The following is a 26,422-nucleotide window of genomic DNA, read 5'->3' as shown; positions in this document are numbered from 1 at the left end:
TGTTACACTTCAGTGCAAGACAAAATGAAATAAATCTCAAACATTAGTTAACATTAGTACATACAATGTTTACTATCAAAAAGAACTTTAGGGCTTCCCTGGTGGCACAGTGGATAAGAATCTGCCTTCCAATGCAGGGGACATGGGTTCGATCCCTGGTCCGGCAGGATCCCATGGAGTGACTAAGCCTGTGCGCCACAACTGCTGAGCCTGAACTCTGGGGCCCGCGAGCCACAACTACTGCAGCCCGCGTGCCTAGAGCCCGTGCTCTGCAACGAGAGAGGCCACTGCAATGAGAAGCCCATGCACCGCAACAAAGAGTGGACCCCGCTCGCCGCAGCTAGAGAGGGCCCATGCACAGCAACGAAGACCCAACGCAGCCAAAAATAAATAAATTTAAAAAAAAAAAAGAACTTTAAAGCCTTAAAAGAGCTTTGACACGTCTTCGAAGTTTAATTTCTAGAATTACAGCAGAAAAAACATTCCTGCTGATAAGACTTTAAAGAGCTTGGCTGAACTGTGAAATGTTCAATGTGGCAAAACAGATTGAAGAGGCAGAAACTGATAAATGGCATCAGCTAGCAAAAATACAAATTATTGAGCACCTTACTGTATAAATTTCTATCTCGTTCTCATTTGGTACACTGCAAGATGGCACACTCCAAAAACTATTATATGCGGAGAGCAATCCTTTTCTAATCCTTTATGTCCATATATTTCCATGGAGATCAACATTAAAGTGTTTACTGCCTTGAGTGCAATCAAGGTATGGCATGATTTTAATGTGAATCCTTTATTGTCCTGTAAGGTCATGGCATAACTGATTTAATGTAGAACAGGTAGTTCGCATTCCTCAACTAGCTGCTCTGTTCTTTCTCTTCCACGTTGAGTACAGTATCCACAGTTATTCCTACGTCCTGCAGTGACCAGCCTCTCTCCACTTCCAGAGTCCTTCTGGGAAAGGAAGTGGAAAGGCTGTATAGGGATGTGTGGTACCCAATTTTCATCATCCAGTCAAACAAGACCTAAAAGATAAAAAGCTTAGTTATCAAATACTGTACAAAATTGTGTCCCTCTAGATCACCATAATATTTTACGATTCTTTCATTGTTAAATCATGCCCCTAGGAGTCATGAAACAGAACTTTCATACCTTTCAAAGGAACTTTCAAGAGGAAAGTTTAAGGAACTTTTTAAAGGAAAAGAGCATGCCATGAATTTTGAGATGTGAATGACCTTTAACACCTGTTGTTTCAGAGAAGGCCTAGGGGCTACTGGCACCTACAGACAGCAGAAGCGTTTAACAATTAGGAAAGCCCCAACCAAAGGGAATGGAAAGGTTATCCAATAAAAAGGTTAAGAACAAAAGGTTAGTATTTGGGAAAAAAGTCATTAGATTATAATCTAAGCCAACAGTCCACATCGAAATCACCCAGGAACCGTCACAACAGACATGTCCACGTCCCAGAGACTCTGCCTTTTGATAACCCAATATTCAATGGGCCATCCCTATAAATGTATCACATTTCCTTTCATGAAGATTCCCTTAGTAATTGTCCAAATTTCCACTTATTATTGGCTAAAAACAATGCCCTGGTCTGGTAAGATCCCACATGCCACGGAGCAACTAAGCCCATGTGCCACAACTACCGAGCCTGCGCTCTAGAGCCCACGAGCCACAACTACTGAGCCCACACACCACAACTACGGAAGCCTGTGCGCTCTAGGGCCCATGCTCCACAACAAGAGAAGCCACCGCAATGAGAAGCCCGTGCACCGCAACAAAGAGTAGCCCCTGCTCGCCGCAACTAGAGAAAGCCCACGCAGAGCAATGAAGACCCAACACAACCAAAAAATAAATTTATAAAGAAAAAAAATCCCATTTACCCTCACCTGATGGGAGTACAGACAACAGATAACACCTCCTCCCTGCATGGGAATAAACTATTGCCAAATTCAACACAAATATTTCTCCAAATATGATTCTCCTCACCTGTGAACTGCAAGACTTAAAAAACCTTCTCCTCAGGACACGCCCACTTCGACATCGAAGAGCAACGGTCACGACCTGAGGAATAAAAATGTTCAAGTGAGAATTCCAACCACTGCTCTATGCAATTCCAAAACCACTACTCCTACGAAACACCTGTACACAGTTCTAAGAGCTCATGTGGAGTTTTGTAGGAATTTAGCTCTGAGAGTTGTACACAAAAATGAAGGTCCAGATAAAATTCACCCTAAACACAGAAATAATTCTTTTGGACCTGAAAAACATCTTCCCACTGATTGAGGAGACCAGTGACAGAGCCTTCCAGAGAGGACACCGAGATGCAAGGCTTCTGTCTGCCAGACAATATCGAGACTGCAGCTGGGCTCTGAAAGTGACCCACCAAACCAAGAAGATCCAGGGCCACCTCAGAGTCTGCAGACAAGACAAACACTAGACTGGAAGGAAACAAAAAGCTACCCTTTTCACTCCATGACTGTAGGCTGTGCTCCATGCCTACATCATGCGCGCAAATGAGAGACAAGCCTGGAGCTGGTCCTGGTTGCTGGGGCTGCAGGAGACCCCCCTCCTGGGAGCAGCTTTGTCCGTTTTACATGTTGAGTTTCCCCACCATCTTTCCTCTGATAAAAGAGTTAAACAGCTAAAAAGAGCTTGCAACGTGCTAGTATATTAAAGGACACGCTAAGAAGAAAAGAGTGGGAGGGACCGAGAGATTATCACACTAAGTGGAGTGAGAAAGACAAATACCATATGATATCGCTTGTATGTGGAATCTAAATATGATACAAATGAACTTATGAAACAGAAACAGACTCACAGACATAGAAAACAAACTTTATGGTTACCAAAAGGGAAAGCGGGTATGGGGAGGGATAAATTAGGAGTTTGGGATTAGCAGATACAAACTACTCTATATAAAAGAGATAAACAAGGTCGTACTGTATAGCACAGGGAACTCTATTCAATATCCTGTGATAAACCATAATGGAAAATATGAAAAAGAATATGCGTATATATGTATAACTGAGTGACTTTCCTGTACACCAGAAACTAACACAACACTGTAAATCAACTACACTTCAGCTTAAAAACAAGAAAAGATGACGATTTAGTTATTAATTCTGATGTTCGTTATTTACCGTTAGGAAACCCTTTACTATGGTCAACATTATCCCAACTGTCCTGGGAGTTCTGTTGGCAGCACAGTTTGCAGAAATGGTGGTTTTATAGCAGCACCCACCACCCTTCAGGAAAGCCATGTTAGAAAATATTTCTATTCAAGTAGGTAAGGTGTTTGATTCATACCCAAATCAGTGCAATCTTTAGCTCTGTTACTACTTCTACTAAAGAAAATTTTAAAATAAAACAAAGAAATCACAAACTAACAATCACTGATTAAAAGCCAATTTTGCTTATTTTTAGAAACAATAAAACTTAACTTTTACAGTGAGGTTTTGTTCAAACTTTAATGATCTGATAGGATACTTAAAGCCAAATGCTTTAAGAAAAACTAAGGTTAAAATACAGTGAGTCAGGACTTCCCTGGTGATGCAGTGGTTAAGAATCCTCCTGCCAATGCAGGGGACATGGGTTCGAGCCCTGGTTCAGGAAGATCCCACATGCCGCGGAGCAACTAAGCCTGTGAGCCACAACTACTGAGCCTGTGCTCTAGAGCCTGTGAGCCACAACTACTGAGTCTGCGCACCTAGAGCCCGTGCTCCGCAACAAGAGAAGCCACCACAATGAGAAGCCCGTGCACCGCGACGAAGAGTAGCCCCGCTCACCGCAACTAGAGAAAGCCCGCGCGCAGCAACGAAGACCCAACGCAGCCAATAATTAATTAATTTTAAAAAAATACAGTGAGTTAACATTTTCTATTATGATTAAATACTTAAGAGAAATGAACTATCATTGTTTGAAACCCAGCTATGTTCTGTTATTACAATTACTGTGAAAGGTGGGTATACAATTTCTCCTAAGATTACTGACAGTCTAGTGGACTGACCTATGAATGGGTAAAAGGCCTGGGACACAGTGCAAATTGGAAAGTAAATCACTGTCCCAAACACAGATTATTATATGAAATCTAAATGAAAAGTAGCAGCAATAATTAAAATTTAGTTCCCCTTAGAATGAAATAAGATAGCATACAATAATGAAAATAGTTGCTATGGTATTATGGTAACAATATGATGATTTGCAAAACTATTTTCAAATTATCTTAAATTCTACACTTATTGTCTTTTCAATTTAAAAGTAGAAGAGTAACATATGGGGACTATTCTATTGTGAATTCTAGACTACCATGAGTTCTTCCTCTCATTTAAAAAAATCTTACTGTATTATTTTAGAACTCTATGGATAGTTGTAATACGAAATACATAACAGGCACTTAAAAAATCAGGGTATAATGCTTAAGAATTGCATTATGTTTCAGATTCCCCACTCCCTTAACAGAAATCCACATTAGCCATTAGTTCACTCATCTATTAGTCTGCTCCTAAGTCCAAGCAGGCTTCCATTATAACAGGAATTTTCTCATATGGCTCATTATTATAGAGCCACAGCTACTACATATACAGAAACACACACACACACACACACACACACACACACACAGAGTGAAAACTTCATTCTGTTCTGATAACCTTTAAAATGAACGTTAGTCCCTTCCCGAGCAACAGAGAATTATAAAGATGTCCCTCACAGCCACTACGGAGAACAGTATGGAGGTTCCTTAAAAAACTAAAAATAGTGCTTGCTTCGGCAGCACATATACTAAAATTGGAACAACACAGAGAAGATAAGCATGGCCCCTGCGCAAGGATGACACGCAAATTCATGAAGTGTTCCACATTTTTAAAAAAACTAAAAATAGAATTACCATATGACCCAGCAATCCCACTACTGGGCATACACCCACAGAAAACCATAATTCAAAAAGAGTCATGTACCACAATGTTCACTGCAGCACTATTTACAATAGCCAGGTCATGGAAGCAACCTAAATGCCCATCGACAGATGAATGGATAAAGAAGATGTGGTACATATATACAATGGAGTATTACTTAGCCATAAAAAGGAAGGAAATTGGGTCACTTGCAGGAACATGGATGCACCTAGAGACTGTCATACGGAGTGAAGTAAGTCAGCAAGAGAAAAATAAATATCATATAATATCACTTATATGTGAAATCTAGAAAAATGGTACAGATGAACCGGTTTGCAAAGCAGAAATAGAGACACAGATGTAGAGAACAAACGTATGGACACCACGGGGGGAAAGTGGTGGGGGGGTGGGGATGGTGGTGGGATGAATCGGGAGATTGGGATTGACATGTATACACTGATGTGTATAAAATGGATGACTAATAAGAACCTGCTGTATAAAAAAATAAAATTCATATATTAAAAAAAAAAAAGATGTTCCTCAATGGCCTATATGGGAAAAGAATCTAAAAAAAGAGTAGATATATGTATAACTGATTCACTTTGCTGTACACCTGAAACTAACACAACATTGTAAATCAACTATACTCCAATAGAAATTTTAAAAAGTCCCTCTATTCTGTGGGTGACACCACACATTTAATGGGCCTAACTTTAATAAGGAAATAGAGAATTTCCTGAAAGTTTTAACCTCCAGTATTCCTAAAAGTGAAATTATTCTTTTACATATGGACTCATGAAATAGTTGTGTGGCTTGAGGATTAAAATATATTAGTTATGACAGGGCAAGCTTTACATATGATGATATATCATGATTATGATACCAGAGCAAAGCTGCAAAGTTGGCCAAATACAGAATAGTACTTTGCAGAAAGCCAGAAACAATATGACTACATGACTTACAAACATCCTAAAATCTTGGGTAACTGTGGCAAAGCACACATTGCCTACTCCAGGTGTGCCTTTTTAACTTTGAAAACACTTCTTTAGGGTGATAGGGTGAAGGGTGGGTTAGAAAGGCACACTCCCCACACTAGAATGCTTTCTTTTTCTTGTTTTTAACTCTGATGATGATGATGACACCCCACACTTAAGGTCTACTTTCACTATTGTGAAGCAGTCAACCACAAGGGAGGGGAAAAGCCAGGCAGAGATGTCCAGAGGGACCAGGCTAACTGCCCAGAAACAGGTCATTAGATCAAGAGTAGGATAACAAGGTCAATGAGAACAGGAGCGTTATTGAAAGAGGGACCGGGACACTGAGAATCATCCAAGGAGGTAAAACGAATGGCTGGTGAATGGTTAGCGGGAATTAGGAATTTATGCTTTGAATTCTTAGAAATCTGTGAGCAGTAGCAACTGCACAGGTGGAAAATGCCTTGCCCAATGATGAGTCTAATAGAATCAAAATCTTCCAATACTTATTTGCTTTTCTTGATTAGTGTAGAATAGAATACACTGTAAAAGTATCAACCAGTATCAACTATATATTAGCAGCACTCTTCATAAAGTTTCATTACATAATATAAAGTTGCTTGTACCTCATTAATACTATATATATATAGTGCATTTAACTATATATATACTATATATATATACGGTGCAAACATTTAACATGTGATTTTCAGGTAACAATTATTTACCTTAATTTTGTTGACTTTATTAACCAAAACAAAGAGCAAAGAGGACCAAAAATCAGAGCAGAGCCAGAGGAAAAGCAAATAGGAGCAGGGAGAAGAAAATAGGGATAGTACTGCTAGTAGCGAAAATAAAGGGAAAGTTCCGGCATAGCCAGAGGGCCAGGGCTCTCCCAGCAGGGACCTCGGAAACTCCTGCCTATGGCTTCAGCTTCAAGTGAGGAGACGGGATGAGATCTCATTTAGGTTCATTCCAGCTCTAAAATTCCATTACTCTGACATACACTTTACTAAGTGTAGCACAAAATGTCATCTACCCGGTATGAGAAAAGGGTAGAAAAGAAACAAAGTGGAATGACTACGAATGACTCTTATAAAGAGGACAGCAACATCAAGTGCCTCTGGGTGGAGGTCTCTTGACCTTTTTAGGGGCACAGACCTGAGATTCTGAAGAAGAACACTGTCCTTCTACCTATAATCACAAAAAGGTACAATTTCAAAGGATTCACTGACAACCTGATGTCTATCATCACCTTTGGTGACAGACTGCTGTCCTGTAGGAGTAACATCACGTGCTTTAAAGCCCCAGTAACTTCTTAAAAGGTGTTCCCTGTCAATCTGAGCCGTACTTAATCACTCCTGTATTGTAAGTGGTTGTTATGGATACCAACCCAGAGCTTAAGGAGAGGTGAGGGTGCAGGAGGCTCAGGGCAAACATGTCATGGGTATGGATTTGATGGGTGTAACAGGGAGGAATTAGACGTTTGGTTTTTCCTTAAATTGAGTTTCTCCCGGGGAATGTGATTCTCCTGGGGATTGATTGACACTTCATTGTCTCTATTTCTGTATGACTTTCAGATTTTCCTCAGACATCCAAAATACTAAACTTAAATGTTGCAAATGTGTTGACAAAAAAGAGACCCTCCTACGGCTTTCATGGCTGCCTCAAAAATGGTTTTCAGGGAGTGTAACAGTTGCTGAGCCTCAGGAAATGGAAAACCATCCGGCTCTCCTTTGCCTAAGCCACTTCGTGCTTTTAAAGACACGCGTTCCCGTACAGTAGAGACTGTCTGAAACTGAGCTGGGCAACCGCAGGAAGGCAGCATAGATTATGACAAAGTTGGGCAGAGGGCAGCTCAATGCAGAGGGGGGGCTCCAACCCCGCCGTGCAAACAGCAAACCAGCCTTCAATTCTAACACCTACAAAGTAGCTGCATTCTTCATTTTCTCTTTTTTAAGGGGAAAACTACAATTTGAAGTCATCTGCCTATTTTGATTCTATTTTAATAGGTAACTCGTTTGCTGACCTTAAAGTTTTGGAAAAGCCCAAGTATCCTATCTCTGCCTGATGAAGTGGGAGGGCTTTAAAACACAAGCTCGGCAGAGAGCAGGGTTCCAAAATAGGACTCGCGATGAGGAGTTTGATATTACCCCATATTCAAAACAAGATCTAAGCATAGTGCAATCACATAAACACTATGCTGTCTTTCCTTTCTAAACCCAAATTTATTTATTTATTGGCCACGCCTCACGGCTTGTGGGAACTTAGTTCCCCGACCAGGGATCAAACCCAGGCCCCAGCGGTGAAAGTGCCGAGTCTTAACCACTGGACCACCAGGGAATTCCCATCTAAGCCCAAATTTAGATAAAATGTACTTACTTGATACTAAAGAAAACAGAAAATATATTTAATTTTCAAAGAAAAAAAAATAAGCTTACTTCTTCAGCTATTTCAGGAGGTTCTTCAGGTAAATCAAGAACCTAAAGAAAAATAAGTATTTAGTAACAGGAATGTAAACAGTTTGAAGAAGAAAAAAATAATCTCAACATGAAGAGTTCCTTTCGATACAGTGTTTGGACATATCTATCCTTAATGAAATATTTTCTTTTAATATATATTTATAAAACATTTACAGTGAGAACGAGACTCACTTAATAAACATTTTTGGGTAAGCAACTTTGTGCTAACAGTAGATCATAAAAACAGGATTTGAGATGATAGCTACCAATCTATACACATTTAAAGAACTCCGTGTTTATGATGTTCCAAGACATTATACAAAAATGTACTACTTACAGAAACAGAGGGTAAATATTAATTAAGTTCAATAAGACCCCCAAATTATTTTGGTTCATACATATACACAGTAAGATGAGTGCATATTTATTTTTCTTCACCAGCATCTTCTAGGGGACTGGATAACCACCATTCACTTTGGTTGCTTTCATGATTTACTCACGTTTCCCTATTTCTGTTATATTAATCTATTAAAAAAACAGATGTACAGACCATTTTCTCTCATTAAAACACTTGTTATGAACAATTTCACCTCCAGGGATGCTTTTTATTTTTTAATACCATAGATGCCATGTTTTATAACATTTTGTCTAACAAACATTAACTGCATTTATTAAATAAACCATTTGTTTTTCTTTGGTATAAAAAGCGTATGTGACAGTCAACCAAAGGTTACCATCAGCATGAGATAATCTGTGCTATTAACAAAAAGCAAAGAATCTTGAAATTTTTATTAGTCCTATGGACTAAATGTTAGACGCAGTTCAATGATCTGATTCTTACTCTCAAGCTCCATGAAGGGACCAGGAAACCTCTGACTGAAAAGCAGTATGTTAGAAACTACTTTTAGGGACTGGATAGCCTACTAGCTTTCCCTAAGACTCAATAAAAACAGACTTATTTCAACCTTAACCAGCTCCAAATCATGGTCAACTTAGGGATTAAAGATTTGGAAGAAAAGAAGGAATGATAAACCTGGGCATCATTCCAAAGTGGACAGTTGCTAGCGCATTCCCTAGAAGGGCCGCTGAGAACAGTGACACACTCAGGCTAATAATATTAGCCACCCACCAAATATGGCTTCATAGTGTCTTAGCTACCCACAGGAATAGTTCCCTTAGTAAACACAGTAGTTTTCATTTCTACATAATTGAATCACTTCCTCAAAAAGAACTATTCTCTAAATTTATCACCATTTATCTTCCTAGATTCCTTCTGAAGTTTGGCTCAGATCATTAATATTAATATTAAATGGGAAAAGTGATTCTTAATGAAGCTGAAGCTTAATGAATCCAGATGAAGACACCATCTGGATTAAAAGCCAGTCCTAACCTTCCCTCAGTATAACACTTTCACCCACAGAACGATATTCTTACTGCACACGGATACAGCTCAGTGAGCAGACATTAAGTAATGAACCTCCTTCTGCGTGGGCTGTTCAGCGGGTGGTGATTTGGTTACAGGCTTAGGCAAGTTCCGTCTCTTTGCTGCTTCTCTGTTTGCTGTTTCAGAAGATGTTTGACTCTCACTTTCAAGCACCAAATCTTCATCACCCTGGTCAAAAACAAGACAAGTTCTAAAGAGATGCTCTCTATCGACTTTATTCTATTTACAATGGTTATTTCTTTTACCCTGATGGCCATTTCAGTAAAAAAAAATATAATTAAGTCATTATTAGACCCAGAAATTTAAAGCATTATCTCCTTAGACCAAAAAAACATGGAACTTAACTAACGTCTCATAGAAACTACCCTGATGCAGCTCTGGGGCTCCCTCTGATAGTACAAGGCTGAGAGGGGCCATTCCATTTTAATTGACCCCTAAGCTTTTCAGTAAGAAGAAAGAAGAAAACCTGAATGATATCCTTTCCTCCCTGCAGTAAAGGAAGCAAAGCAGTGCAAGAGATTGTGCCTTAGAAAGGCTGTGAAAATAGAACATGTGTGTAAAAACACAGGTCTATGCATGGGACCAGGCAATACTTCCATAGCTGCGTGTGGCCCTAGTATCTTGTTATATATAAATATATTTTAGCTCTCAAATTCAAACTTTGATCTTCCATTTGAATTAATCACTTTAGGAGGGATAGGATTTTATTCCAGAAATCTTAAAGATTACTTTTTATTAATATCATCTATTAAAACCTTTTCCTTAGCAAGATAATTCACTTAAATGTCAAAGTCTCAAATATATACTTATTAGTTCAATAATGCCTTTCTTCTATATGTACTGACCTTGGAAAAGTTCTCTTTATCAAACTAAAACTGGGCACCATTTTGGTAGGCTGTTTTCCCCATTCCTTTATCCTAAGAGAATTTGTTGGAAGGAGCATGGGGAATGGGAGTCAAGAGATCCTGATACTGAACAATTAAGTGGCCAAACTTAAGCCGCCTCACTGCAAACTAGGGGCTGGGTCAGCAATGGGTACACTTTCCTTCCTAGAGTCTCAGGTCATAACACCAACAGTCTACTCTCTCCCTGACTTTCTTTTGTCTCCACTAATTAGGTTAAAATATATACTAGTAGTACCATGGAGACATAGCCTAAAAGCAAGGGGCAGAATGACTAATTCACACCATGACCATTTCAGAAAGAAAACGTGGCAGGCTAAGGTCAGGCTGTCAATGTCTAACATACAAAACTAACAGAAGACAAATGCAACTCAGAAGTGAAGTCACTACATAGAGTAGTTGCATTTTATGTTGCCATGTTTCACATTAATTTTATTACCCACCCTTAATTGTTTTATGACATATTTACCATTATGAAATGAATACAAACACTCTGCTTCACTGTCAGAATCCTGTTTACCTCTACTGGATCATTTTCTTTACAAAATGGTGAAAGGCGCAATATAAACAGAAAGCAAAACAAAATAAAACAAAAAAAAAACAAAAATGTCTTTGGGACAGAAAGGATCTTACACAAAAAGTCTGCGGCCAGTTCTAAAATTGAATTCCTTTATGAATATCCTTTTTTTCTCTGTAAGAAAACTTAACATTGTAAACATCCACTAGCAAATGACGAAATTCATACTCAATGCCAAAGGAAAAAAGAGTCAAAGGTCAATTTGGCTTTAAAAAAAACAAAGCCAAACATGATGAATATTATGAGAGCTTATAATACCTTAGAGATCTGAATTCCCTCAAATAAAAGATGTGATTTGGTCAACAGTTTTCTCAAAGACTGCCTTATGTTAGAGCTTTTTGAGGATCTAAGTTATATACTCTTTAGACATCAAAAACCACTTAAACACATGTGACATACTAATATGCTAAATAAAAACTGATATACAATCATTATAAATAAAGACTCCTAAAAAAGACTGGACCAATCATTTGCAATTTTTTAAAAATCAGTATATGCTAAAGGAAACATAAGCAATAGCAGAATTCAAAATATAATATTTTCTAACCCCAAGTTTATGACCATTGCTTAACTTCCAGGTTTCACCCGTCATACGATAAAAGCGTTCTTCCAGCTTTTTCAATTTCATTTCCTGGTGTGGTTTTAGAACATTCTCTATGTATCTGCTGGCCTGTTTCAAAAAACATAAATTAGGTGGTGTTACTATACAATAACATTCCTAAGATTTTATTTACATTGTCTATAATGTTGTAAATAAGAATCAAGTAAGAAAGGGTGTTTTCACACTAATTCAATTTTGCCAAAAAAGCAACATCCTCCACTTCTGCATCACTCTCTAAAAATTTGCATTTGTGCTTAATGCAAATAAAAACAAATGTTCTATACTTCTGCTTGTATGGCAGTCTACCTATATATCCTTTAATGTGTTTTCAATGCAACAAAAAACTTAACGAGGGGGTGGAATACAAAGATGCAGAGGACAAGGCCTTTGACTTCCAGGAACTTAAACCCAAAGCAGTTTGTTCAAGGCATGATGCCTAAGGCATGAACTGGTTTGGAAGAGCATTACTTAAATGTTGCCCGATCATGGTAAAGTAGAAAATATTTTTAGACTCAAAAGACATGGAGATTCTGGTTTTAAGATGACAGAGTGAAATTATTTCTGCCTCCCCTGCCTCTTGAAAAATCACTCCAAAACAACCAAGGGAACAAGAAACAGAAACACTAATTCCATCACCAATGAAAAACAGAGAAACACTGTAACCCCCAAACCACTATATGTAAGGACAGATAGAGGAATGATAACTGATCTGAGTGAGAAAACTGCAACCTAGGTGCTTGCAAAGGACGACAGCAACAGGAAGCCAGCCGTGCACGCCACAGACTGGAACAGCTCAGGAAGAGAGACACCAGGTTCCCTGGCGGGGACACAGGGTGAGCTAATACTGGGGGTGCCGGAGGAAACCATGCATCAGCCAAGTGTTACCAACCTGAGTTCGGGGACTCTAATCAACACAAGTTGGTAAGAAGCCAGATGAGAAATTCAGGCAACGCTTTATTGGGATTCATGCTGCAGCACCTGGGAGCGGGAACAACAGGTTCCCTTGCTCACTCCCTGGGGCGGGGGGGTGAGCTGGTCCCTTAAATAGGGTGAGGGGAGGGCTGGAGGGGTGCTTAGGTGGCCTGCCCACCCCCTTGGTGGTGAGTGCGCAGGGATCATGGGCAGTACCCTGTTTCTGCTCCTGGTACCTCAGGAGAGGCAGCTGGATTTGTGCCTTTTTGTATCTTATTGTTCATAATTTGTCCCAACTGCACAGGCATGCAGTTATTTTTAGTCCCTTATAGTTTCTTTGTAGTCTGTTGCTTTGTCCAGGTGCAAGCACTGCAGTAAAGGGTCCCAGGTCCCAGCCTGTCTCACAATGAGTTTGTACTGAACCAAGGATTAGGACTATTCCAATTCCTTGCATCTGAGTTTCTTAGAGAAAAGGGGGGAAAATTATAAAAGAGTTATTGGACCCCCAGACCCACTACTCTACCACACATCCAGGCATGAAGGTTTATGCTCTGGGAATATGAACCAGAGAGGCTGCTGAGTCACAGATCCAGGCCTAGTGGAGGGCAGGAATGCAAACTAAAACAGAAAGAGTACATGAAAATGCACCCACTGGAAGGTGACACTTCCCAGCCCTTCCCAACTTGACTCAGATTGCTGGCAGCCAGGCCTTAACCCCCCCAGCACCTGGGAGAATGGAGATGCATTGTCTAGAGGAGGTGGAGGTGAATTGCAAAAGAGAAACACGGAGATACTGACAAAGCTAACTTACTCCTCAGTATCCCTACAGTTAAATCGGTGTCTACCCTACATCAGCAGACAACCCATCAAGCTTTTGCTCCCATACGCAGAAATTCCAATTAGCTTGATTTTCCTTTTTCTTTGAAGTAAAACACAAAGCTTCATGAAATTTTACAAATACACCATCAGTTAGCCTTTTTTTTTTAAAATTATTAGCACCTTTAATTATTATTTATTTATTTATTTATTTATGGCTGTATTGGGTCTTCGTTTCTGTGTGAGGGCTTCCTCTAGTTGCGGCGAGCGGGGGCCACTCTTCATTGCAGTGCGCAGGGCTTCTCACTATCGCGGCCTCTCTTGTTGCGGAGCACAGGCTCCAGACGCGCAGGCTCAGTAGCTGTGGCGCACACGCCTAGCCACTCCGCAGCATGTGGGATCTTCCCAGACCAGGGCTCGAACCCGTGTCCCCTGCACTGGCAGGCAGACTCTCAACCACTGCGCCACAAGGGAAGCCCCATCAGTTAGCTTTTAATGTATCATTCTTAAACTGGAAGGACAGGGCTAAGAATTACCAGATGATTAAGGAAAGCCTCCGACGCGAAAAATGGAGACTAGAACTAACAAACAGAAAAAGGGAACCTGAAAAACCACACTGGAATTTTGAGGATAATGGTGCAATACTTCAGAATTCTAATGATTTTCAACCTGTAATTCTATACCAAATCAAACTATCAATCATGTGTCTGAGGAGAAAAATCACCTTTTTAGAATCCAAAGACTCAAAGATGTTATGCATCACCAGGCACATGTCTGCCCAGGCTGGGCACTTCACCATGCACATAGATACACTGTGAGATACTGATTTATTAGTTTTCCTTTGCCCAAAGAGAGGAGACAGAGGGTTAAAGTTTTTAGACTTTTGCCAAACAGAAGAATCCCAACTTTTTTTTTTTTTTTCAAACCGTCAGGAATTACAGATGCCAATTAGTATATAATTGGCATATAGATGGAATTATAGTTAACCAATCCATCTGGCATGCAAGTCTTTAAAAATGAATAGTAACTTCCACAGGAAATAACATTAAACATTAGAAGCTCAAATATTTACAAGAGAACTTCTTACAAAAGATCTCGCAAGGACACTTTCCTTGCTACTGAATTCAGATCAGGGTAGTTACAAATGTATTGAACAGTAACTCCTCCCACCCCCTAACAAATACATAGGCTTTTATTCTTGGGATCTGTTTTCAGCCTTCACTTGTTTACTTAAAAAAGGAATAATTTGCTCACCAGAAAAACAAGTGGTAGATGTCAAAATTGTAATGCCTTTGTACCTAGGCCTTTGTAAAGGGTTTATGTTTTTAATATTTAGGTAAAAGTCCACAATGAGTCTCCCCTTTTACAAAGGTCAATCATCAATCTGGCAACTGCACAAATGCTACCTGACATTTCAAGGTCACGAAAATAACTGTTAGATAATCATCCATGGTAAATGCAATTCGTAGCTAGCAAAACCAAACTTGGATGGGATGTAGCAAAAGCGGTGCTCAGAGATAAAGTTACAGCTGTAAATATCTAATTAAAGAAGAAGAAAAGATATCATATCATTAACTTTACACCCTAAAAATCTTGAAAAAGAACAAATTAAACCCAAAGCTAGCACACAGCAGCAAATAATAAGGAAGAGATAAACAGAGAATAGAATAGAAAAACAACAGAACCAATGAAACCAAAAATTGTTTCTTTAAAATGATCAACAAATTTCACAAAACTTTAACTTGACTAAGACAACTAAAATCAGAAATGAATGTGGGGAAATTACTACCAACCTTACAGCAATAAAAAGGATTATAAAGATGTACAATTGTATGTCATCAAATTAGATAACCAAGATGAAATGGACAAATTCTGAGAAACACACAATTACCTAAACTGACTCAATATGAAATAGGAAATCTCAACAGACCTAACATAAGACTTTGTCAGTAGTTAAAAACCTCCCAACAAAGAAAAGTCCAGGACCAGATGGTTTCACCACTAAATTCTATAAAACCTTTAAAGAAGAATTAGCACCAATCCTTTTCAAACTCTTCCAAAAAAGAGACGAGGCGAGAACAGTTCCTAACTCATTCCATGAGGTCAACATTATCCTGATACCAAAGCAAGGCAAAGACACTACAAGAAAATTAAAGACCAATATCCCTTATGAATAGAGATGTAAAAATCCTAAACAAAATACTAGCAAACTGGGCTTCCCTGGTGGCGCAGTGGTTGAGAATCTGCCTGCCAATGCAGGGGACACGGGTTCGAGCCCTGGTCTGGGAAGATCCCACATGCCGCGGAGCGACTGGGCCCGTGAGCCGCAATTACTGAGCCTGCGCGTCTGGAGCCTGTGCTCCACAACGAGAGGCCGCGATAGTGAGAGGCCCGTGCACCGCGATGAAGAGTGGCCCCCACTTGCCGTAACTAGAGAAAGCCCTTGCACAGAAACGAAGACCCAACACAGCCATAAATAAATAAATAAATAAACAAATACTAAAAAAAACAACTAGCAAACTGATCCAACAGCTTATAGAAAGGAGTATATACCAATGCCAAGTGTGAATTATCTCAAAAATGCAAGATAGTTCAACATAAGAAAATTAATGTAATACATATTAATAAAACAAAGGGGGGAAAAACCACATGATCACCTGAATTGATGAAGAAAAAGCGTTTGACAAAATTCAACACTCTTTCATGATAAAACTATTTAGAAACAAGGAATAGAAGGGAACTTGCTCAACATAACAAGCATCTAGGAAAAAATCCATAGCTAACATCATACTCAATAGTGAAAGATTAAAAGTTTTCTAAGATCAGGAATAAGACAAGGATGCCTACTTTCATCACTACTATTCAACACTGTTTAAAGTTTTAGCCAGAGTGGGCTTCCCTGGTGGCGCAGTGGTTGAGAGTCTGCCTGCCAATGCAGGGGACGCGGGTTCGCGCCCTGGTCTGGGAGGATCCCACATGCCGCGGAGCAACTGGGCCCGTGAGCCACAACTACTGAGCCTGCGCGTCTGGAGCCTGTGCCCCGCAACAAGAGAGGCCGTGACAGTGAAAGGCCTGCGCACCGCGATGAAGAGTGGCCCCGCTTGCCGCAACTGGAGAAACCCCTCGCACAGAAACAAAGACCCAACACAGCCAAAAATAAATAAATAAATAAATAAAATGCTGCCTTAACTCCAAAAAAAAAAACTTTTAGCCAGAGTGATAAGGCAAGAAAAAGAAATAAATGACATCACTTTTGGAAATGAGGAAGTAAAACTATCCCTATTCTCAAATGATACGATCTTATACATTAAAAATCCCAAAGAATCTACACACAAAAACCACTAGCGCTAATAAAAAATAAGTAAAATTGCTGCACACAAGATCAACAGACAAAAATCATTTGTGTTTCTATACACTAGTAATGAAAATTCAAAAAAGAAAATTAAGAAACCAATTGCATTTATAATAGCAACCAAAAGAATAAAATACTTAGGAATAAATTTAGCCAAGAAGGTGAAAGCTATGTACACTGAAAACTACAAAACATTGTTGGAAAAAATTAAAGACAGAAATAAATGGAAAGACATTGCATGGTTATGGATTGCAAGAATTCATATTAAGATGCCAATACTCCTCGCAGCAAAGAAGACTTGATATCATTAAGATGTCAGTACTACCCAAAGAAATCTCCAGATTTAAGTGCAATCCTTCTCAAAATTCCAAAGCCCTTTTTTGCAGAAATGGAAAGGCCAATCCTCAAATTCATATGGAATTGCAAGGGGCCTCAACAGCCAAAACAATATTGAAAAAGAAAAACAAAGTGGGATGACTCACACTTCCTGATTTCAAAACTTACTAAAAAACTACAGTAATTAAAATAGTATGGTACTGGCACAAGGATAGATATATATATATAAAGCAATGGAATAGAAGTGAGGGCCCAGAAATAAATCCATATATCTATGGCCAATTGATTTTCAACAAGAGTGCCAAGACCATTCAATGGGGAAAGAATAGTTTCTTTAACAAATGCTGTTGGGACAACTAGATATCCACGTGAAAAAGAATGAAATTGGACTCCCATCTCACACCATACACAAAAGCTAACTCAAAGTAGGTTAATAACCTAAATATAAAAACTAAAACTATACACTCTTGCAAGAAAATATAGGGGTAAATTTTCATGACTTTGGATTTGGCAATGGATTCTTAGATATGACACCAAAAGCATGAGCAACAAAAAAATAATAGATAACTAGACTTCATCAAAACTAAAATCATTTTTGTGCATCAAAGGAAAATAACAAAAAAGTGAAAAGCAATCCACAGAATGGGAGATAATACTCACAAATCAGATATCTGATAAGAGTTTAGTATCCAGGGGCTTCCCTGGTGGTGCAGTCGTTAAGAATCTGCCTGCCAATGCAGGGGACACGGATTCGAGCCCTGGTCTGGGAAGATCCCACATGCCGCGGAGCAACTAGGCCCGTGAGCCACAACTGCTGAGCCTGCGCGTCTGGAGCCTCTGCTCCGCAACGGGAGAGGCTGCAACAGTGAGAGGCCCGTGCACCGCGATGAAGAGTGGCCCCCACTCACCGCAACTGGAGAAAGCCCTCGCACAGAAACGAAGACCCAACACAGGCAAAAAATAAATAAATTAATAAATTAAAAAAAAAAAAAAGTTTGGTATCCAGAATATATAAAGAACTCCTATAATTTAACAACAGAAAGACAAACAACCCAATTTAAAAACAGGCAAAGAACTTAAACAGACATTTCTCCAGAGAAGATATACAAATGTCCAACAAGCACTTGAAAAGGATTTCAACATCATTAGTCATTAGGGAAATGCAAATCAAAACAACAATGTGATACCACTTTGTATGCATTATGATGAGTATTGGGGGGGTGAAGGGTGGAAATAATAAATGTTGGTGAGGATGCAGAGAAATTGGGACACTCAGAAACTGCTGGTGGGCATACAAAATGGTATAGCCAGTGTGGAAAATAGTTCAGCAATTCCTCAAAAAGTTAAAATATAGAATTACCATATGACCTAGCAATCCCATTTCTATGTATATACCCCAAAGAATTGAAAACAGGTATTCAAATACTTGCACAAAAATATTCACAGCAGCACGATTCACAATAGCCAAAAGGTGAAAACAACCTAAATGTCTATCGGTGAATGGATAAACAAATTCTGATCCGTCCATACAGTGGAATATGACTCAGCCATAAAAAGGAAAGAAGTACTGATATATGCTATATGGATGAACCCCAGAACACATTATGCAAGTGAAAGAAGTCAGACACAAAAGGTCACATGTTATATGATTCCACTTGTATGAAATATTCAGAATAGATAAATCCATACAAACAGAAAATAGATTGTTGGTTGCCAGAGGATGGGAGGAGTGGGGAATGGGGAAATAACTGTTTAGTGGGTATGGGGTTTTCTTTTGCAGTGAAGAAAACGTTTTGGAACTAGACAGGGGTAGTGGTTGCACAACATTGTGAATATTCTAAATGTCACTGAATTATACACTTTAAGATGGTCATGTCATGAGAATTTGACCTCAATAATAAAAAAATCTGAACACAAACACATAAAGCAACAGACCTAAATTTAAAATGCCCCAGACATTTTTGTATTCTTTATATACTCTCCAAAACGTATGCTTTACCTTTTCACCCTGTGCCTCTTGCTGTTTTTTCCTCACAAGTTTTTGCCTTTTCTCATTCTTCTCTTCTTCTTCTAAGACATCAAAACATATAAGTACTTTTTAATTCCCAAGTATCAGTACGTTGAATGTTATTTTCTCTGAAAATCTTCTGTAGATCTTCACATTTTGGGAGAGAAAAGCCTTCAAAAAACAGACTGTATTTTTCAAATAATGAAAATGAGATACATGCAGACAGTTGAAACAAGGAAATCTGCAAGAGATTTCTTTCTGTAAGAAATGTCAATCTGTAAGAAAAGGTCTATTCTGAAACTAAAATTCTCTGACGTGTATTAATATTGTGTGTTACAGTTTTGGTGAGGAGACTTCAAGAATAATTATGGGGCTTCCCTGGTGGCACAGTGGTTAAGAATCCACCTGCCAATCCAGGGAACACGGGTTCGAGCCCTGGGCCGGGAAGATCCCACATGCTGTGGAGCAACTAATCCCGTGTGCCACAACTACTTAGCCTGCGCTCTACAGAGCCCGTGAGCCACAACTACCAAAGCCCGAGCATCTAGAGCCTGGGCTCTGCAACAAGAGAAGCCACCACAATGAGAAGCCTGCACACCACAACAAAGAGTAGCCCTGCTCACCGCAACTAGAGAAAGCCCACATGCAGCAACAAAGACCCAATGCAACCATAAATAAACAAATAAATAAAATTTAAATAAATAAATAAACAGTAAAACAGAACATAACGCACCAAATTCACTATTGGCAAGCTTCTTTCTAATAGGATATAAGAATGTAGACATTAGTTTCAGGATTCATCTGTTCTGAGGTTAACTACAATATTGTTTTTTGTTTTGTTTTGCTTTTTTAATAAATTTATTTACTTACTTATTTTTGGCTGTGTTGGGTCTTTGTTGCTGCATGTGGGCTTTCTCTAGCTGCAGTGAGTGGGGGCTACTCTTTGTTGCGGTGCGCGGGCTCTAGAGCACGGGCTCAGTAGTTGTGGCTCACAGGCTCTAGAGCGCAGGCTCAGTAGTTGCGGCACATGGGCTTAGTTGCTCCACAGAATGTGGGATCTTCCCGGACCAAGGCTCGAACCCGTGTCCCCTGCATTGGCAGGCAGATTCTTAACCACTGCGCCACCAGGGAAGTCACTACAATATTGTTTTAAAAGGCTTCTAACACAAACTTTTACTTACCACAAAAACAAAACAAAAATAAGAACAAGCATGGTTTCCTAAAATTAAGAGCACTTAACTATACATACGATATAAGTGTGTAAATAAAAACTGCCAGAATGGAATGAAAAATAAATTATCTTTAACTCTTAATCTTTTTTTTTTTTTTAATTTTTTTTAAAATGTATTATTTATTTATTTATTTATTTATTTTTATTTTTGGCTGTGTTGGGTCTTCGTTTCTGTGTGAGGGCTTTCTCCAGTTGCGGCGAGCGGGGGCCACTCTTCATCGCGGTGCGCGGGCCTCTCACTATTGCGGCCCCTCCCGTTGCGGAGCACAGGCTCCAGACGCTCAGGCTCAGCAGCTGTGGCTCACGGGCCCAGCTGCTCCGCGGCATGTGGGATCCTCCCAGACCAGGGCTCGAACCCGTGTCCCCTGCATTGGCAGGCAGATTCTCAACAACTGCGCCACCAGGGAAGCCCCTTAACTCTTAATCTTAACGATAGATATATTTACCATTTGTAGAACAGTTTACAAGCTGTACGTACCAAACAGCAGTTAAGCTGCACAAACACATAGACAATTTAAAATTAGCGAACGTGCAGAAATGCTATAGTTTCAAATGTATATACAAGAAAAAAGTATAATATCTCATAAAAGTATTGGGATTTATAGCCTATCCAAAATTGTAACTAAAGTTGTAATGATTACCTTGAAATTACACAGCACAAATTAATGGTAAAATGACTCTTATTGTGCAAAGTTCTAGAATAAATAAAGGAAAGAAATTTCGGTAGAAAAGTATAAAAGGATAGCATAAACAATAAACTTACCTTTCAGATAAACTTGGGAAGATTTAAACGAGTTAACCCATGAGGTGGTCACAGAAATAATTAATGTAAGGAGAGTAAGCAGTAAGAAAATCCGGCCACACAGCAAAATTAGATCTTTGATTCCTTATAAAGGTTAAAAAAAAATACAATTAAAATTCAAAACATTTTTCTTGATACTAGGTATTAACACATTAGAAGATCATTTGTACTAGAAAAGTACAGTAAAAGTTAAGGTATGCAACTGTCTTAAGATTTTTCATATAGTCTCCTTTGGGTGCCAAAATTCATGACTGTCATTACCAGAGCAAGTTTTCAGAAAATGATTCTAGAACATCTTATGTCTCAGGAATATAAGTAGAATTCGAGTGATTGGCTACATTATAAATATAAGACTATCAATAATGCATAAATTCCCAGAGAAGGGAAGAAAATTATCCACATAATTGGGAATTAAATCGTGATGGTATCACCTTATCAAATTCTAGTTCTATTTAAAAATAGTCACTCTCACTGAAACAGCAAATTCTTATTTCTGACAGTTAAATTATACAACTCTGTACTTCTCTATTTCTCAATATTTATTCTATCATATGTAAATAAAATTACTAGATACATGTTTGCCTAGAAAAAAAGTAAAAAACTTGGTTTTGTATTACCTTAAGAACCAAGATGAAAATTAATCAGCAGAAATGTAACAAGTACCTATTTTGTGTAATACAACTTGCCGAATGGTGAGGGAGTGTAGATATAAAGTAGGATAAAAAATGGTTTCTACCTCCAGGAATTTTTAGTTTTGTTTTATAATTCTCAAAAGTTACCAGGCAGACGTACAGAGGAACCATCTTACCAATGTGATGGGGGCTGGCAGTTAGTCAATTAAGTGAAAATTAAAGAAAGAGTTATACATACAGACTTAATTTTTAACTGAAAACAGATATATATATATATATATATCATCCTTTTTTTTAAAAAAAAAAAGCAGTTTAAAGTTGTTTAGCGAAGTTTTATTTTTTTTTTCTTTTGCATTACAGCCCTTCCGACCTTTGCCAGCATTACTACTGATTCAGGTATTGCTCAATATGACACATAATTAAATCTCGGGTAACTGTGGTCATTTCAAAAGTAATTTGACACCTAGAATATTGGTATTTAGAGAAACCGTTGTGTTATGGGATTTATGTTCCATATATTGTTTTTTGTTCTAGCAAGCAAGCAGTTTCAAATGTCATATGGGAATATAAAAGAACTAGATTAATGTGTGCACCTCTCAATTAGAAATTTTTGAAATTAAGTTGAGGTATTTTGTTTTGCTTTGTTTATACCTATTCTCAAGAGTCTATATGCAGGGCACTTCAAAGGATAACAAACGTGAGGAACCAGCATTAAAGTATTTAGCTTAAGTACAAGTAAATATGTATCAGCAATGAAGGGTTTTACAGAGTAGAAAAAGACAGGGACCATTTTTCAATACATGTCCAAAAATATAGCCCAGGTGAATGAACACTCCTCCTCCCTTTGGTAATTCAACAGGAGGAGGAGGAGGGGAGGAGGGGAAGGAGGGGTCTCTGCTCTCAGGAAGTATATTCCCCTGTGGTCAGAGCTGATCATGTGAACAGATCTCCTTCTGCAACCCTGAGTAAACACCTTCTCATTGACTAGTGACTCAAATATTAGTGCAAAAGTAGAAGATTCCAGATGAGCAGAGTAAGGGTGAATTCTTTAAAGTGAGGGAGCAGGTAAATTCTGGAATAAGTGTGAGTTTAACATTTCTGTATATCATTTGGATAAAGGTCTTATTAGATTCCAAAACTGCTTGAGACTTCTGGAGAATCTCTGTAGATTTTTTAAAAAGCATTTTATTTTTCTTATTTCAAGCACCATTCTGGGTACCTGACTTCTTGGGGGTGGGGAGAAAGAGAGGAAATATACAAAGCTCGGTTTCATCACGGTCTCTAATTTTAGGACTGAGTTTCAGGAAGGAAACAGATATGTAAACTGATCAATAATATGTCCAAAAATGAACTGATTCTCCACTGGTCCACCAGTTTCCTTTCAGTTTTTCCTTTATCACTGGCACCACCAACGACTTGCGATTGTTCAACTCCACATGTAGGAGCCATCCTTGAATCTCCTTTCTCTCACCCTAATCATTAATCCATCAACAAATCCTAGTTGGCTAATATCCCAAATCTGTGCACATTTCACCTCCTCTGTTATCCTAGTCAGGCCAACCATCAAACAATCATCACGACTTCCCTACCTCAGAAGCCTAAGATGCCTCACTGCTTCCACTGCAGTTTCCTTGCTAAACATTCTCCACACAGAACCCAGTGACCTGTTTTAAAACCTTAGGTAAGTCCCTTAACCTCCCTATATCTCAGTTTCCTCAACTGTAAAAAAGGGATTATAATAGTACCCACCCTCTATGATTGTAAAGCGGATTAGATGAGATAATGAATAAACACTTAGACTTTGGTTTACAGTACGTGCTCAGTGAATGTTTCTATCTTGAGCCAATCTCCCTCTTAGTCTCCTTGATCCAGCCTCAATTTTCTTCCTCCTTTTCCTCCAACACATCACAATTCCTTTGTCTGGAATGTTTTCTCCCGGCTTTTCAAAGGGGTGGTTCCTATCATTTAAATCTCTGCTTAAAATCCTCAGTAGGCCTACATCACATCAACCTGTTTATTTCCTCTTGAGCACTCAACACAATTTGAAAGTCGTGTATATGCTTGTTCCTCTGCTTTCTGCCTCAGTCCCCTTTCACGCAAAACCACCAGACCTGGAGAGATTTTTTGCGCCAAGGTGAGTCGGCCTCCCCAAGGCGGCGGAAGTCTCGCTGCCCCCAAGGACCCGCGCCGGAAAAGGGAGGCAGACGCGGTGCGGCCTGGGAATCGTAGTCAAAGCTGCCTAGAGGGGACGCGGCTGGGAAACGGAAATTCTACGCAATGTTCACGGGACCGTCACCTGGGTATGAGCACCAAGAGGGAAAAGCCAACACTTACCCAGATCTGGGATCCCACGCCGGAGCTCCAAACACAAGAGCGGGAGAGCAGCAAGGAGGAAAACGCCAACCACGCCACGAGAAGCCATAGTGGCGGGCGCCCCGCTTCCGGGCGGAAGGCTCGCCCCTTCCGGTTGTTCCTCCCTTGGAAGGTGGAGTGGAGGAACCCTGTCTAAGGGAGGAATTTGGGGAGACAGCTGGACCCTAAAGCCAGGTCGTTGGTCGGACTGAGATAAGACCAGGTTTTTGAACTCATAATCTCTAGCCTTAGAACAAATGCAGGTCACCTCCTCACGTCACGTGATGTCCAGGGGAGCCGGCCTTGCTGGCGTCCGTCTAACCAAGTTCTATGCAAGCAAAACGTGGGCTCCAGTGAGGCTGGCTGCACCTGCGCCTTTGGCCGTGGGACTCTGGAGACTGAGAAAGAGCTCAAGAGTAAAATGAGGGGCTTCCCTGGGGGCACAGCGGTTGAGAATCCGCCTGCCAAAGCAGGGGACAGGGGTTCGAGCCCTGGTCCGGGAGGATCCCACATGCCGCGGAGCAACTAAGCCCGTGAGCCACAACTACTGAGCCTGCGCTCTAGAGCCCGCGAGCCACAACTACTGAAGCCCGCGAGCCTAGAGCGCATGCTATGCAACAAGAGAAGCCACCGCAATGAGAAGCCCGCGCACCGCAACGAAGAGTGGCCCCTCAAAGACCCAACGCAGCCACAAAAAAAAAGTAAAATGAACCTAAGAGAAAGGGTACTGGGTGTTGACGCTGTCGGGGGCAGCCTGGCCCCTGGGCCTTGTGTCCGTAGTGGGTGATTGTGGGCTTTTGGGTCAGACAACTGAGCACCACTCTCTGCTGAAGCACCTTCTTTATCACCGTAACGATCCCCGGCCCCTTTCACGGTCTCTAGTACCTGAGGGAAGATGGCTCAGAAGTGGCGCCCGGCACCTAATCCTGGAGACCCACTACCCCTTGCTCCGCTCCTCGTCAGTTTTGCCAGCAGGTGTTACTGTTAATGACTTAACTCAGCCTTACAGTTCTATTACCTCATTGCCATCCCATGATTCACCTCTGGTGCTTCTGCCAACCTGCAACGCAATTAAGCTACGGAGATCGTCGCAATTTGCAAGATTTCTTGCTTGAAAATTCATTTTCTGACCTAGCCATCAATTTTCCCACCCTTCAATTTACTTCAGCTAACATTTATTGAGCCCCACAATTTGGTACAGAAGGACTCATGGAGACTCAAATATGTGTAAGTTACTGAATTTGTCCTCAAGAAGCTCAGAAAGTCAGTTTAGTGGGAAAGAGCCCTGTAAACAGATATATACGGTGCCTGAGTGTTGTGATTAGGATGCGCACAGGGGTCTGTGGAACCCTATCCCCAGCGAGGGCTTGAATGCTTTCCTGAAGGAAACCGTGCCCAAATTGTGCTGTAAAGTTTAGGAATTGGGGAAGGGGTCAAAAGGAAGAATGGGATTGCAAATTTAGGAAACTGTGAATGCAGAGGAACAAGCAGCAGTTTAAAATATTGCAGTTCCAAGTTTGAGTGGAGGTGCATTAAGGTAGTTTGAAGCTAGGACCAGAGAGGGCTTGGCTTTGTGTGTAGGCTAAGAACTTTATCCTGGAAGTGAAGTTGCAAGATATGAGGGCACAATCTCAAAATCAGTCGAGGTGAAGTAATACAAATTCTAACATGACATACCAATTAAATAATTAACTATATTGACTCATTCAGAGGTTCTCGTCTACATGAAGACAGGAAAGAAAGGAAGTTCTTCACCTCTTAAACATCTTCATTTTGGTATGATTTTCTCCTTTAGGTATTTTTCTTCCTCTTTCTATATTCCTAGTATAATCTGTTGACACCAATGAACCTCTGTCAGGACAAAAATGTGGCGGCTCCCACGTACTCCAGATTTGCATGGGGTCTTACACGTTTCCCAAACTTTGTTGATTGTGAAGTCTCTTCACTGCATTTATCTACTTTTACCCCCCTCCCCAAGACCACCAAAATAACCTATTCAACTAAAACCAAGTTTCTCACTTACTGATTTAAAGAACATTGTTGTGACGTAATCTCTGTAGTGACTCAGAGGGGAAGTCAAGGGTGATTTTTATAGGGTTTTTGGAGTCTAGGTTGGAGTAGTT

General features: G+C 39.9%; 1 protein-coding gene and 1 non-coding gene across 3 annotated transcripts; one reads left to right on the top strand and one right to left on the bottom strand.

Moving 5' to 3' along the window:
- Positions 1–362: 362 nt before the first annotated feature.
- Positions 363–24,704, bottom strand: UBXN8 (UBX domain protein 8). Of its 2 annotated transcripts, none has more exons than XM_036839038.1 (8): positions 24,282–24,704; positions 21,277–21,399; positions 19,274–19,347; positions 11,805–11,927; positions 9,812–9,946; positions 8,314–8,355; positions 1,993–2,067; positions 363–1,025 (listed from the first exon to the last, which is right to left on the bottom strand). In XM_036839038.1, exons 1-8 carry the CDS (start codon positions 24,367–24,369, stop codon positions 858–860), a joined length of 828 nt encoding a protein of 275 aa, XP_036694933.1. In that variant the 5' UTR covers positions 24,370–24,704; the 3' UTR covers positions 363–857. The 2 variants fall into 2 exon arrangements, with proteins under 2 accessions (XP_036694933.1, XP_036694934.1); XM_036839039.1 differs by having other exon boundaries at positions 445–1,025; positions 19,274–19,344; positions 24,282–24,703.
- Positions 4,762–4,868, top strand: LOC118888093. The gene has a single exon (XR_005018239.1). It is a non-coding gene; the product is annotated as a U6 spliceosomal RNA (small nuclear RNA).
- Positions 24,705–26,422: the final 1,718 nt, after the last annotated feature.

The sequence above is a fragment of the Balaenoptera musculus genome, chromosome 21, assembly GCF_009873245.2.
Source record: "Balaenoptera musculus isolate JJ_BM4_2016_0621 chromosome 21, mBalMus1.pri.v3, whole genome shotgun sequence".
NCBI lineage: Eukaryota > Metazoa > Chordata > Mammalia > Artiodactyla > Balaenopteridae > Balaenoptera > Balaenoptera musculus.
The sequence above is the reverse complement of the archived record's forward strand: the minus strand, read 5'-3'. Positions and strand labels throughout refer to the sequence as shown.